We start from the raw sequence: 13,624 nt of genomic DNA, 5'->3' as shown, positions 1-13,624 counted from the left end.
TCCCCCGCCGCCCGCGTCACCCCTCGCGAGGCGCAGCTCAGAAGGAGCCGGCGGCCCCGCCCCGGCCCTGCGCTGTCCCCACACCCCCCGCCGGGGCAGAGCTATGGCTGGTGGATGCTGGGGATGCCCCCCTCCCCGCGAGCCCACACTGGTGGGGGCATGAGACGCCCCCCTGCAGTGTAGATAGTGCCTCAGGCTCTGTGGCTACTCAGCAGCTCGGGTTCTTGGAACTCAAGTCAGCTGACCTGTGTCAGGGAACCCTGGGTTGGAGCGTCTACACTGCATTTTAACCCTAGGTTAAAACATTTTCTGACTCAGGCTTGAGCCTAGGGATCTGGCAACCACACTGCAGCGCACAGTCCCAAGTCAAAGTCACCCTATCCCGGAGTGCCTGGCACTCCTCCCACTGCCCATGTCGACACTCTAGCCCTAGACCATGTTGTACTGTGGGAAAACTCTACTGCCCACCATGCTCGTTATAGGAAACGTGAACTGCCCCCCTTCTTCCTCCCCCCACAAGCTGCCTAGCAGTCATTTTGGTCTGTGCACTCCTAGCCATCAGAGCCAGCAACATGGAGGAGGCGCCTTTGGATGAACTCCTCCTACTTGCGCTTTCACTTCTGTGTCAGGAAACCGGCAGAGCTTCTGTGAGGCGCTGGTGGACAGTGCAGCGGCGTTTTCTGTGCCACCGAAGGTTCCTGACTAATTTCCTGATGGATCTGCAGGAAGAGGAGGAGGAAGAGGAGGCAGAAGAGGAAGAGTACCCTGACATCATGGACTCTCAGTGGCAGATATTGCTCAGTATAATTGGCATAACCGCTGATGTCCCCTGTGTAGACCGCTGCTTTTGGTGCAGGGTCACAAGCACAGACTGGTGGGACCACATTGTCATGCAGACTTGGGATGACCAGCACTGGGTCCAGTACTTTCACATGAAGAAAGCCACATTTCTGGAGCTTTGTGAGCAGCTTACCCCCATCCTCCAGCGTAAAGAGACACACATGAGGTCACCTTTGCCAGTCCAGAAGCGGGTTGCTATAACTGTGTGGAAGCTGGCTACTCCAGACTGCTACAGGTCTGTTGCCAACCAGTTTGGGATTGGAAAGTCAACTGTGGGTAAAGTGGTGGCAGAGGTAACTGAGGCAATCCGGCGTGTGGTTTACCCCCAGGTGGCGGGCATTAAAGATATTCCTGAGGTAATTGCTGGCTTTGAGAGAATGGGGTTTCCTAACTGCGCGGGGGCCATTGATGGGAGTCATGTACCCATAGCTTGCCCTCCCCAAGGAGCACATGAGTATCTAAATCGCAATGGGTACTACTCCATTGTTATGCAGGCACTAGTGGATCACAGAGGCAGATTTATGAATGTCAATGTGGGCTGTACAGGAAAAGTTCACAATGCCAGAGTTTTTCGCCACTCTGGAGTCTATATCCGTGGACAGGCTAGGACACTATTCCCACCCAATGACATTGATATAAATGGTGTTGCAGTCCCCAGTGTTATTCTGGGTGGCCCTGCATATCCTCTTTTGCCTTGGCTAATGAAACCATACCCTGATATCAAAGACCCTGGCAAAAAAAGGTTTAATTACATTCTAAGCAGGTGTAGAATGCTTGTTGAATGCGCTTTTGGCAGATTAAAATCACGTTGGAGGTGTTTACAGACCCGCTTGGATGTCAGTGTCATCAATGCTGTCCGCATTACTGTGGCTTGCTGTGCTCTTCACAACCTTTGTGAAGCCAGAGGCGAGCCATTTTCCCCTGAATGGACCTCTGACAGCAAGGGAACACAGGATCGGTACCCTCAGCCAGAAAGTGCAGCTATCACGGCAGGAGCTGATTGCACCTGGGCAGCAAACGTAAGGGATGCTTTGTGTGCTTACATTATGGACTTGCATGGCCCAATGGAAGAGGGGAAATAGCACCTGCACAAATGTGCTGGGTGGGAAAACTGGCTCATTCTTGGGAGGGGGAATAGTCTTGATAGTCATGCTTGATCAACATGATGAAAAATAAATGTGTTGGGGCGGCAGCAAATAGAAGAATACTGTTTGTTTTATCATGCTTAATTGCTCCATAACATGTTTTTACCTTCATCTCAAATCCTGATTGTATGATGTGTTGCACTGATAGCAATAAACTTTCTTGAAAACATAAAACATATTCTCTATTTGTTAACAGGTATGTAAACAGTAAACCACTCACACTGTCTTGGGCAGGCCAACTGCCATTACAAAATCAGCCCCATCCCACGCCCCCCAAAAAGGGCAGGAAATAGTTAATACTCAACACAATCCCCCTATCACTGCATGTCTCCTGGCCCCCAAGTTCTCCTTTCCTTTCTTTACAGTTTTAGCCCTCACTTTGTGGTGGGGGAGAGGGAGGTTTCCACCAGAGAGAAAACTGCACAGGGGTTAGTTGCCTTACCCAGTCCTGAATGCATCCCTCTCCTGCACCGCTGCATGGAGTCGTGCAAACTACTGCTTGGCTAAGTGTATGTTGCTGGGGCATCATGCCATGGTGAGAGGCAGCAGGAGCCAGTGCTCTTGCAGCCATTACAGACAGGAGTTGCTGGAACAGTTCTCTCTGTTGGGCTCTATATTCCTCCCTTATCTTACTGCAGTGCATGTGCCAGCTCCCTCACTGAAACACGCACCTCCAGCTGGGCTTCAGCCTCTCTGCCTGCCTGTGACCATTCTATTTTTCCAGTCTTTCATCCCTCTTCTTCTGGTCCTTGAACAGCTGCTCTGCCCTGCAAGAACATCAGCCATGAGTTCTTCATGGAAACGTGCTTTTGGAATGGTCTATGAGGGTGTGTTGGCCCAGGGATGGAGTTTCTGAAGAACCCAGGCAGTATAGGTTGAGGGTCCTGAAATAGGACAGGAAACAGAGTTATTGTTTAAAGTAGCTCTGTGGAGGAGCACAGAATTAATAACTGTAGAATGTCAAGTAAATAAAATAGTTCTAAAGTGAACCTGCACATATTCTGAAGGGGATGCTTCAGTCCTCACACTTTCTCTGGTGGACACAGCCTTATTAATAGTAGTTACAGAAGTGCAGAGGCAATGGTAAATTTAAAATTAAAACCTTTACTCTGCTTCATAAAAATATCCTAATTGGCATGTGAGTGGGTAGGGGTTTGTATAGGACCCATGCAGCAAAATGTTTTCTGTCATTTCAGTCCTTTCATATTTTGGAAGACATGACAGGTCTTGTGGTGCCCAAGTAGCCCAGAGAGATGTTATTTCAAGCTGCTGGAGGGAAACTTGCAATGTATGCAGCAGAAGTATTCAAATGAATAGTGACCGAACAGCACATTCGTGAGTGGAGTGGACTAATCAGCTATACATTGGGGGGCCTAGAAAATACACTCTTCTCCACAATGTGACAAACCATCTGGAGTTCCTGCTTCAGGGAAAATTTGCAGCTATCAGCAATCAGGATTGGGTCCTAATCCATGATGGAATAACATGATGCTCTATGAGAGCACACATGGCTTACCCTGATATTGCTGCATGGAAAACTCACGGAAAGCTGCAGCTTTAATCCACCCCTGCATGGATTACCTCTAACTGAAATGGACTAAATTTGGAAACAGAATACTGTTTCCCAAACACACACTCTTAGTTCACTGTTCTACAGGCAGCTGTGTAGACCCAGGAAGAGTGATTGCGGAGTGGCACATTTCCAAATACTCAAAGGAAAACAAGAATGACCATAGCAAACCTCTGTGACTTAACAGTTAAAATAGCCTTTACAGCTGTGTATGGAAGTTTGAAATTCCAGTTCACCATTTTGAACTCCACATGGTGGGAGGCAGGGGAGGGGGTATGCCTGGATGCTGTGATACAATCTGCCATTACTGGCCAACCACTGATAGCTGGGGCTTAGTGTTTTTTCTTGACTTCTTAAAAGTAGAAATCCCTCCTGTTACTGTAATAATCTGTTAATTTGAATCATACACTTTACTGGGCTCTGGGGCAGCTTCTGTCTCCAGCAGGTTCACAGCAGGCTTCGCAGCAGGTTCTTCCTGGGGGGTGGAAAAATCCAACAGCTTTTCCAAGTTGGAACTGAGATTCTGTTGCTGCTCTGGGACTGGTTTCATTAAGAAAATCACTTCATGATCCTGGTTGCGAGCCTGCTGCTGGCTGCGAGCCTGCTGCTGGCTGCAATCAATCCTCAAGCTGGATTCAGGGGCCAGCAGGACATTATCCTGGCTCACCGGGTCATCATGAAGCACAGATTCACCAATATGTGCTGTGCTCATGTGACCAGGAAGCAGCTAATTTTTTAAAAAGCTTTATCAAATCAGTCTCCATTGAAAACCCTACAGGCTCTCTGATATTGTGCTTCCAAATCAGAGTTCAGAAGACAATGAGTTAATGCAGACCTCAAAAGGGAGGTGTGGCTTCCATCCACAATAGAGTTCATTGCAGATTGTCAGCATAGAGGACTAAGAAAGTTGCCCCAAGGAACTGTGGGATACATCCAGAAGACTTCCAGGACCTGCGTCAAGCTGTGGCTGTATGTACGCAGGAAAGCAATAGGGCTTGGACCCTAAGTGCCAGCTTAACATGGGCTCAGACCAGTGGTGAGCTGGAGCCAGTTCGCTAGAACCGGTTGTTAAACTTAGAAGCCCTTTTAGAACCAGTTGTTCCGCGAGGGACAACCGGTTCTAAAAGGGCTTCTAAATTTAACCAGTCCAAAGTGGCGCCTTAGGCGCCGACTCCACGGGTGCTCCAGCCCTGGAGCACCCAAGGGGAAAATTCGGTGGGTGCAGAGCACCCACCGGCAGCTCCCTGACCCAAGCTCACCTCACCCCTGCTCCGCCTCCTCCCCTGAATGCACCGCCCCACTCAGGCCCAGGGAGGCAGAGCGGAGGTGACTGGGGCAGGGGAGCGCGAGGAGGGCCGCCCGTGTCGCAGCAGGTAACCCAGGAGGGGGGGGTGCGCAGGGGAACCACTCCACACCCAGCTCACCTCCACCACCCTCGGCCTAAGCTGGAAGCCGCGGCCTGCTTCTCAGCCCTCCCAGGCTTCCCACCGAACAGCTGATTCGCGGGAAGCTGAGGGGGGGCTTGGAGAAGTAGAGCAGGGCGGTGTGTTCAGGGGAGGAGGCGGAGCGGAGGCGAGGTGACCTAGGACCGGGCGTGGCACTGGGTGGGGAGCTGCCGCTGGGTGCTCTGCACCCACCAATTTTCCCTGTGGGTGCTCCAGCCCCGGAGTACCCCGGGAGTTGGCGCCCAAGGTGCCACTTTTGATGTGATCAGTGGGGGAGCAGCCGCTCCCCCCCAGCTATGCTCCCCCGCCCCTAGGAGCCAGAGGGAGCTGCTGGATGCTTCCTGGGAGCTGCCACAGGTAAGCACCGCCAGGACTCCCCACCTCACCCCCCGGCAGCTGCCTCTGGCTCTTAGGGGTGGGGTGGGCACCCACTACGGTGGCCCACGAGACCCTCCTGGTTCTGGGGGCAGTCAGGGGACAGGGGTGGGGGGTGGATAGGGAAGAGGTCCTGGGGGGGGAGTCAAGGAACGTGGGGGGGTTGGATGGGGCAGGAGTCCCAGGGGGCAGGGGTGGGCAACGACCCCCTTGTGGGGCAAGGAGGGAACCCGTTGTTAAGATTTTGGCAGCTCATCACTGGCTCAGACCCTGAGTCCAAGCCCTAAATAAGCACAGTTGCAATGAGAACATTGGGCGGGGGGGGGGGGGGTCGGGAGAGTTTGGCTTGAGCCTGGGCTCAGACCTGTGTTTACATTGCTATGTAGATATACCCTTACTGGCCAGAAAAAGGCTTACTCCGCCTCTCTAGTTAGGATCCCACCTCCTCCACACTCTTCAGTGTAGCTCTATGCTAGAATCCAGGGAAGGGTTGAGGGAAGCAGAATGCTACGGTGTGAAGCCTAGATCCACAAAGGCATTAGGGCTCCTTACTTTCACTGATTTCAGTGGTCATTAGGAGCCTAAATACCTTTGTAGCACTGAGCCTTTGTCAAATGCTATGCTAAACAAAACCATCTCTCTTTTCATTATTTTTAGTGCAGCTGCACTCTATCAAGAAAAGTGGAGCTGTACTGTGCTAGGCATGGTGCATGTATGAAATCAATCCCTTTGCCAGACACCAAACACACACATCTAGTTCTATAAAATTAAATGCTCCAAAACTTCATTAAATTAAGGCTTCCCAGTGGTGCCGGGTGTCATTCTGAAACGGAGAGAGGCACTAAACTAACCTGTTGAGAAACAGGCAATAGTGTTAAGGTACCCTCCCCCACCACCATGACAAACCCTTAACTCTGCCCTCTGAAGAGGACAGTAGCCAGTGGGAGTGGTAAGTCATAATAAGTAGACATGAGTTAGATCTAAGAGAGTGTGCCATTATTTGTGTTTGGTTCCCAACAAGGGTGTGATAATGTCAGATCAGTCAAGAACATTACTCTGGCACCTAAAATCCTTGGTACACCAGCACTTACCACACAAGGTTGCAACACCACTGAAACTTAGCCCACTTGCCCCACCACAATGCTAGAGAGGCAGCTAGGCTAAATTTCAGTAGCATTGTGACCCTCTGTGCCAGGTCACAACACCAATCAAGTCTGGTCCACTCACCAATACTTGCTTTACACCAAAATGACATGACCACACCCCAGGAACTATGTCACAAGACTGGGACCCAGATCCCACTCTAACTGCCAACTTGGAACCCCTACTGGCACCCACTGCTGCTCCTCTCTGAATCACAGGAAGCCATAAGCCAAGGGCTATGGAGAGGAGCAGTCTGAGGGAGGTATGGGCTCCTGCTCGGAGGGAGCATGGCTAGGCCCTGGTCTGCCTGCCACAACCTGGGGCAGCTCCTCTCAGCACTGGGGACAGGTGGGAAGCCAAATGAGCAAGGGTGAGGAAGGCAGGGGCCAGGAATGAGGCTGGCCATGGTGCCATCCTGGAGTGCATAAAGCCAGCTGTGGAGAGGCTGGTCTTTGGCACTGGCAGTAGCATCTAGAGGCTCTGATGCAGAAATGAGCCCTCAGCAGCCTGGCACGGTGCTGTGGCACACTGGGTAGGAAGCCTAAGCCATGGGTGGGGCAGGGGTGCACGGTCCATGCATTCCTGCCCACACCAGGCTGTTATGGCAACTCCCTCCCCTGGACCTAGAGCGTGCGGGGGAGGAATAGGGCTGGATGTGACGGACAGAGGAAAGGATGAGAAGTGGTTCAGCTATAGAGTTTCGGTGCTTGATGCCCCCGAGCATTACTCCCTCTTTACTGTATTCCCAAGGCATCAACCTCCATAGCAGGGCTTGATCCAGAGATTAACAATCATTGCTGTAAAGTAGTAGACAAAGTCCCCCCCCCCCCAACTAAAACCCTCTCTCAGTGTAAGTATTACAGTAGTACACAAGAAGCACCAATCAGGACTGAGCCATTACTGTCCCAGTTGCTGTACAGATAGTTGGTAAATTCTTCAAGGCTGTCTTATACTCTAAGGCCTTGTCTACACTACGAAATTACTCTGATTTTACAGAATCATAGAATATCAGGGTTGGAAGGGACCCCTGAAGGTCATCTAGTCCAACCCCCTGCTCGAAGCAGGACCAATTCCCAGTTAAATCATCCCAGCCAGGGCTTTGTCAAGCCTGACCTTAAAAACCTCTAAGGAAGGAGATTCTACCACCTCCCTAGGTAACACATTCCAGTGTTTCACCACCCTCTTAGTGAAAAAGTTTTTCCTAATATCCAATCTAAACCTCCCCCACTGCAACTTGAAGTCGATTTTTGGGAACAGATTGTATAAAGTCGAGTTCATGTGTCCACACTAAGCACATTAATTTGGCAGTGTGCGTCCACAGTACCATGGCAAGCGTCGATATCCTGAGCGGTGCACTGTAGGTAGCTATCCCACATTCCTGTAGTCCCTGCTACCCATTGGAATTCTGGGCTGAGCTCCCAATGCCTGATGGGGCCAAAAATTTGTCACAGGTGGTTATGGGTAATTGTCATCAGTCAATACTCCCTCCATGAAAGCAACGGCAGACAATCATTTCACGCCCTTTTCCCTGGATTGCCCAAGCAGACGCCATAGCATGGCAAGCATGGAGCCCGTTCAGCTCACTGCAGCAGTTATGACCATTATAAACACCTCACACATTATCGTGCAGTTTATGCAGAACCAGAACCTGAAAAACCAGGCAAGGAGGCGACAGCAGCACGGTGACGAGAGTGATGAGGACATGGACACAGATTTCTCTAAAACAGCAGTCCCCGGCAATTTGGAGATCATGGTATCAATGGGGCAGGCTCATGCCGTGGAATGCTGATTCTGGGCTTGGGGAAACAAGTACAGACTGGTGGGACTGCATAGTGTTGCAGGTCTGGGATGATTCCCAGTAGCTCCAAAACTTTCACATGCATACGGGCACTTTCATGGAACTTTGTGACTCGCTTTCCCCTGCCCTGAAGTGCAAGAATACCAAGATGAGAGCAACCCTCACAGTTCACAAGCGAGTGACAATAGCTCTGTGGAAGCTTGCAACACCAGACAGCTACCGGTCAGTCGGGAATCAATTTGGAGTGGGCAAATCTACTGTGGGGGTTGCTGTGATGCAAGAAGCCAACGCAATCATTGAGCTGCTGCTATCAATGGTAGTGACTCTGGGAAATGTGCAGGTCATAGTAGATGGCTTTGCTCTAATGGGATTCCCTAACTGTGGTGGGGCTATAGATGGAACACATATCCCTATCTTGGGACTGGACCACCAGGGCAGCCAGTTCATAAACCCCAAGGGGTACTTTTCAATGGTGCTGCAAGCACTGGTGAATCACAAGGGACGTTTCACCAACATCAATGTGGGATGGCTGGGAAAAGTTCATGACGCTCGCGTCTTCAGGAACTCTGGTCGGTTTAAACGGCTGCAGGAAGGGATTTACTTACCAGACCAGAAAATAACTGTTGGGGATGTTGAAATGCCTGTAGTTATCCTTGGAGACCCAGCCTACCTCTTAATGCCCTGACTCATGAAGCCATACACAGGCACCCTGGACAGTAGTAAGAAGCTGTTCAACTATAGGCTGAGCAAGTGCAGAATGGTGGTAGTGCGCATTTGGACGTTTAAAGGGTCGCTGGTGCAGTTTACTGACAAGCTCAGACCTTAGCAAAACCAATATTCCCATTGTTATTGCTGCTTGCTGTGTGTTCCACAATCTCTGTGAGAGTAAGGGGGAGACGTTTATGGTGGAGTGGGAGGTGAGGCAAATCGCCTGGCTGCTGAATACGCGCAGCCAGACACCAGGGCAATTAGAAGAGCACAGCAGAAAGTGCTGCGCATCAGAGAAGCTTTGAAAACCAGTTTCTTGACTGGCCAGGGTACCGTGTGACACTTCTGTTTGTTTCTCCTTGATGAAAACCCACCCCCTTATTTGACTAATTCCCTGTAAGCCACTCGCCCTCCCCCCTTTGATCACAGCTTGCTTGCAAAGGAAATAAAGTCATTATCGTTTAAAAAACATGTATTCTTTATTATTTGATTATAAAAATAGGGAGATAACTCACAAGGTAGCCCAGGTGGAGTGTGGGAGGAAGGAAGGAGAGAAGGAAAAGGCCACTTCAAAACTTCTTGAATGACAGCCTTCTGTTGCTTGGGCTGTCCACTTGGGGTGGAGTGGTTGGGTGCCCGGAGCCTCCCCGCCCGGCATTCTTGGGCATCTGGGGAGGAGGGAGGATGGTTAAACAGGAGCTGCAGCGGCAGTCTGTGATCCTGCTGCCGTTTCTGAACCTCCACCAGACGCCAAAGCATGTTCGTTTAATCCCACAGTAACCCCAGCGTTGCATCCTGCCTCCTCTGATCTCCCTGCCACCATCTCTCATCTTGATCATCCCTCCTGTCCTCATGTTCATTGGCCGCTTTCCTGTACTGTGCTCCTGTGTCCCTCCACACATTCTGCTGAGCTCTGTCAGTGCCGGATGACTGCATGAGCTCAGAGAACATTTCATCGTGCGTGCGTTTTTTTCGCTGCCTTATCTGAGATAGCCTTTGGGACGGAGGAGGGAGGCTTGAAACATTTGCAGCTGTGGGAAGGAAAAAAGGGAGTGAAGATACATTTTACAGAACAAATGACTATACTCTTTCACAGTGAACACCACTATTCACATTACATAGCACATGTGAAATTGGTACAAGGTGGCATTTTTCATCTTATATATTGAGTGCCTGCGGTTTTGGTGTTAGAGATCACACACGCAGGGCCAGGCAACAGAATTCAGCTTGCAGACACCCATGGTAAGCCATAGTCTTTCGGCTTCTGCAACCTTCGTAACAGCACCCTCCTTTCCCACACCAAGCAAAGCCTGTTGAGTTGGCCATTTAGTGCTGCGGTTTTCGTGTTAACGTGCAGCAGCAGAAACCAAACTAACCCCCTCCCACCATCGAATTCTCTGGGATGATCGCTTTACTCCTCCCCCCACCGTGTGGCTGGTATCAGGGAAGGTCCCTGCTAGCCAAACGTGAACAGCTCAGCGCCAATGCCCCTCCCTCCCACCACGTGGCTAACTGCGGGGAGGATTTCTTTTCAGGGACAGGCAAATAGCCCAGTAGGAACACCCACCTCTGAATGTCCCCTTAATTAATTCCCCTATTTCAACCAGGTTACCGTGAACGATATCACTCTCCTAAGGATAACAGAGAGATAAAGAATGGATGTTACTTGAATGCCAGGAAACACCGGGACCATACGCTGCCAGGCATGGTCATGCAATGATACCAGATTACCACGCCATGCTAGTAGCAAGTAAAGTGTCCCACCAGGGAGGACGGAATAAGGCTGCTCTCCCCAGAAACCTTCTGCAAAGGCTTTTAGAGTACCTCCAGGAGAGCTTCATGGAGATGTCCCTGGAGGATTTCCGCTCCATCCCTAGACACGTTAACAGACTTTTCCAGTAGCTGTACTGGCCACGAATGCATCCCAAGTCCTCAGGGCTACTTAATCATTAAAAAACACTTGTTTTTAAAACATGTATTATATTTAAAAAGGTACACTCACCAGAGGTCCCTTCTCACGCTTCGTTGGGTTGGGAGGGTATTTCAGTCAGGGTGATGAAAAGATCCTGGCTGTTGGGGAGAATGGTGTGCTGCTGTGTGCTCTCCTCAAGCTCGTCCTCCTCCTCATCTCCCCCATCCACAAAATCCTCAGGCATGGTGGAGAGTGCCCAATCATCGGAGTCCACGGACAGGGGTGGGGTAGTGGTGGCGGCCCCTCCTAGAATTGCATGCAGCTCAGCATAGAAGTGGCATGTCTGGGGCTCTGTCCTGGAGCATCCGTTTAATTCTTTGGTTTTCTGGTACGCTTGTCTGAGCTCCTTAAGTTTCAAGCGGCACTGTGTTGCGTCCCTGCTGTAGCTTCTGTCCCTCATGGCCTTGGAGATCTTTTTGAAAACTTTTGGCATTTTGTCTTTTGGAACATAGTTCTGATAGCACAGATTCCTCTCCCCATACAGTGATCAGATCCAGTACCTCCCGTTCAGTCCATGTTGGAGCTCTTTTTCAATTCTGGGACTGCATGGTTACCTGTGCTGATGAGCTCGCCTGGCCAAACAGGAAATGAGATTCAAAAGTTCCCGTGTCTTTTCCTGTATACCTGGCCAGTGCAAGTTCAGAGTGCTGTCCAGAGCAGTCAAAATGGTGCAATGTGGGATAGATCCCGGAGGCCAATGCCATCGAATTGCGTCCACACTAACGCTAATTTGAAATGGCGATGTCAATTTCAGCACTAATCCCCTTGTCAGGGAGGAGTACAGAAATCAATTTTAAGAACCCTTTATGTTGACAAAAATGGCTTTGTTGTGTGGACAGGTGCAGGATTAATTTGATTTAATGCTGCTAAATTTGACAAACTAGTAGTGTAGACCAGGCCTCAGACTAGCTACAAATAGCTATAACAAACAATTAGAAGGGACGGAGAGGGAGGAAAACTAACAAGAATGTACATTGATATAAGCCAACTATAGGTGCAGATACCTGGTTCCAAGTTGGTCCATTTACTTTTTTTTTAATTATAAAAATACACAAAATATAAGGTAGGTAAACATCAGGCAAAACTCATCTACCTAGCCATTAGCATTTGGCAGTTTCCCATAAGTATCACCAGAGAACTGGGTCTTGAAGCATTTGAAGAAGAGGGTCTGGGGTTTACTGACAAGTTCAGAAAGGGTGTTCCAAGTAAAAGGAAGTCATTTGGAAGAAGCAGACAAGTAACCATTGGAAAACAGCATTATTGGCAGAGCAGATGGCAAGTAGAAAAGAAGGGCTGGACTGAGTTAGAAAGGGCCTTAAAAGGTATGGACCAGACACTTGTATTTGATGTGACAGAGAAGTGGCAGCTAGTAGAGAGATTTAAGGAAGAGGGTAATATGGTCAGGATGACAGGGCAGAAACTATTCTGTTCAAACCCCTATTCACTAGCTGGGAGGGAAATGAGATGGGGGTCAAGGCGGCTACCACAGAGGAGGCTACCTTAGGGCTATGACTAGGGATAAAAGTTCTCCACTGTCCATGCACTGGTACATACACACCTACAGTTAACTAGACATATGCAATAACTCAAAAATTATTCCTTTCTTCATGGGCATTTCTATAGTGCTCATATCATAGTATCAAAGTGCTTCACAAACAATTAATTTATTCTTCACATATGTGAAAGCAGTTGATGGGTATTTACCACCATTTTACAGATAGGAAACTGAGGTAGAGAATAAAGAAAAGGAGTACTTGTGGCACCTTAGAGACTAACCAATTTATTTGAGCATAAGCTTTCGTGAGCTACAGCTCACTTCATCAGATGCATACTGTGGAAAGTTTAGAAGATCTAATATACACACAAAGCATGAAAAAAATACCTCCTCCCACCCCACTCTCCTGCTGGTAATAGCTTATCTAAAGTGACCACTCTCCTTAAAATGTGTATGATAATCACGGTGTGCCATTTCCAGCACAAATCCAGGGTTTAACAAGAACATCGGGGGGGGGGGGGGAAACAAGGGGAAATAGGCTACCTTGCATAATGACTAAGCCACTCCCAGTCTCTATTCAAGCCTAAGTTAATTGTATCCAATTTGCAAATGAATTCCAATTCAGCAGTTTCTCACTGGAGTCTGGATTTGAAGTTTTTTTGTTGACCGTCACCTTCGGCCCCCAACTAAAACCCCTCCAACGCATTATTAAGGATCTACAACCTATCCTGAAGGATGACCCAACACTCTCACAAATCTTGGGAGACAGGCCAGTCCTTGCCTACAGACAGCCCCCCAACCTGCAGCAAATACTCACCAGCAACCACATACCACACAACAGAACCACTAACCCAGGAACCTATCCTTGCAACAAAGCCCGTTGCCAACTGTGCCCACATATCTATTCAGGGGACACCATCACAGGGCCTAATCACATCAGCCACACTATCAGAGGCTCGTTCGCCTGCACATCCACCAATGTGATATATGCCATCATGTGCCAGCAATGCCCCTCTGCCATGTACATTGGTCAACTGGACAGTCTCTTTGGAAAACTTGTGTTTTTTTTGTGTTTGACAAATCAGATGTCAAGAATTATAACATTCATAAACCAGTCGGAGAACACTTCAATC

The 13,624-nt window shown here is 49.4% G+C and overlaps 1 protein-coding gene and 1 long non-coding RNA gene across 4 annotated transcripts; one reads left to right on the top strand and one right to left on the bottom strand.

Moving 5' to 3' along the window:
• The first annotated feature begins 83 nt into the window (after positions 1–83).
• LOC144267673 (uncharacterized) lies at positions 84–2,159 on the top strand. 3 transcript variants are annotated; one of them, XM_077821835.1, is made up of 2 exons: positions 84–1,075; positions 1,637–2,159. In XM_077821835.1, exons 1-2 carry the CDS (start codon positions 573–575, stop codon positions 1,920–1,922), a joined length of 789 nt encoding a protein of 262 aa, XP_077677961.1. In that variant the 5' UTR covers positions 84–572; the 3' UTR covers positions 1,923–2,159. The 3 variants fall into 3 exon arrangements, with proteins under 3 accessions (XP_077677961.1, XP_077677963.1, XP_077677962.1); XM_077821837.1 differs by having other exon boundaries at positions 84–1,133; XM_077821836.1 differs by having other exon boundaries at positions 84–1,196.
• Positions 2,160–2,246: 87 nt separating this feature from the next.
• Positions 2,247–12,762, bottom strand: LOC144267676 (uncharacterized). Its single transcript, XR_013346648.1, has 3 exons — positions 11,027–12,762; positions 9,540–10,055; positions 2,247–2,869 (listed from the first exon to the last, which is right to left on the bottom strand). It is a non-coding gene; the product is annotated as an uncharacterized LOC144267676 (long non-coding RNA).
• Positions 12,763–13,624: the final 862 nt, after the last annotated feature.

The sequence above is a fragment of the Eretmochelys imbricata genome, chromosome 7 (assembly GCF_965152235.1).
Source record: "Eretmochelys imbricata isolate rEreImb1 chromosome 7, rEreImb1.hap1, whole genome shotgun sequence".
Taxonomy (NCBI): Eukaryota; Metazoa; Chordata; order Testudines; family Cheloniidae; genus Eretmochelys; species Eretmochelys imbricata.
The sequence above is the reverse complement of the archived record's forward strand: the minus strand, read 5'-3'. Positions and strand labels throughout refer to the sequence as shown.

Bases quoted from the DNA above. Each gene is read 5' to 3' on its own strand.
- LOC144267673 (XM_077821835.1), top strand. From the start codon at position 573: ATGGAGGAGGCGCCTTTGGATGAACTCCTCCTACTTGCGCTTTCACTT. The intron at 1,076-1,636 runs GTCTGTTGCCAA...CGCTTTTGGCAG, and splicing joins GCTACTCCAGACTGCTACAG to ATTAAAATCACGTTGGAGGT.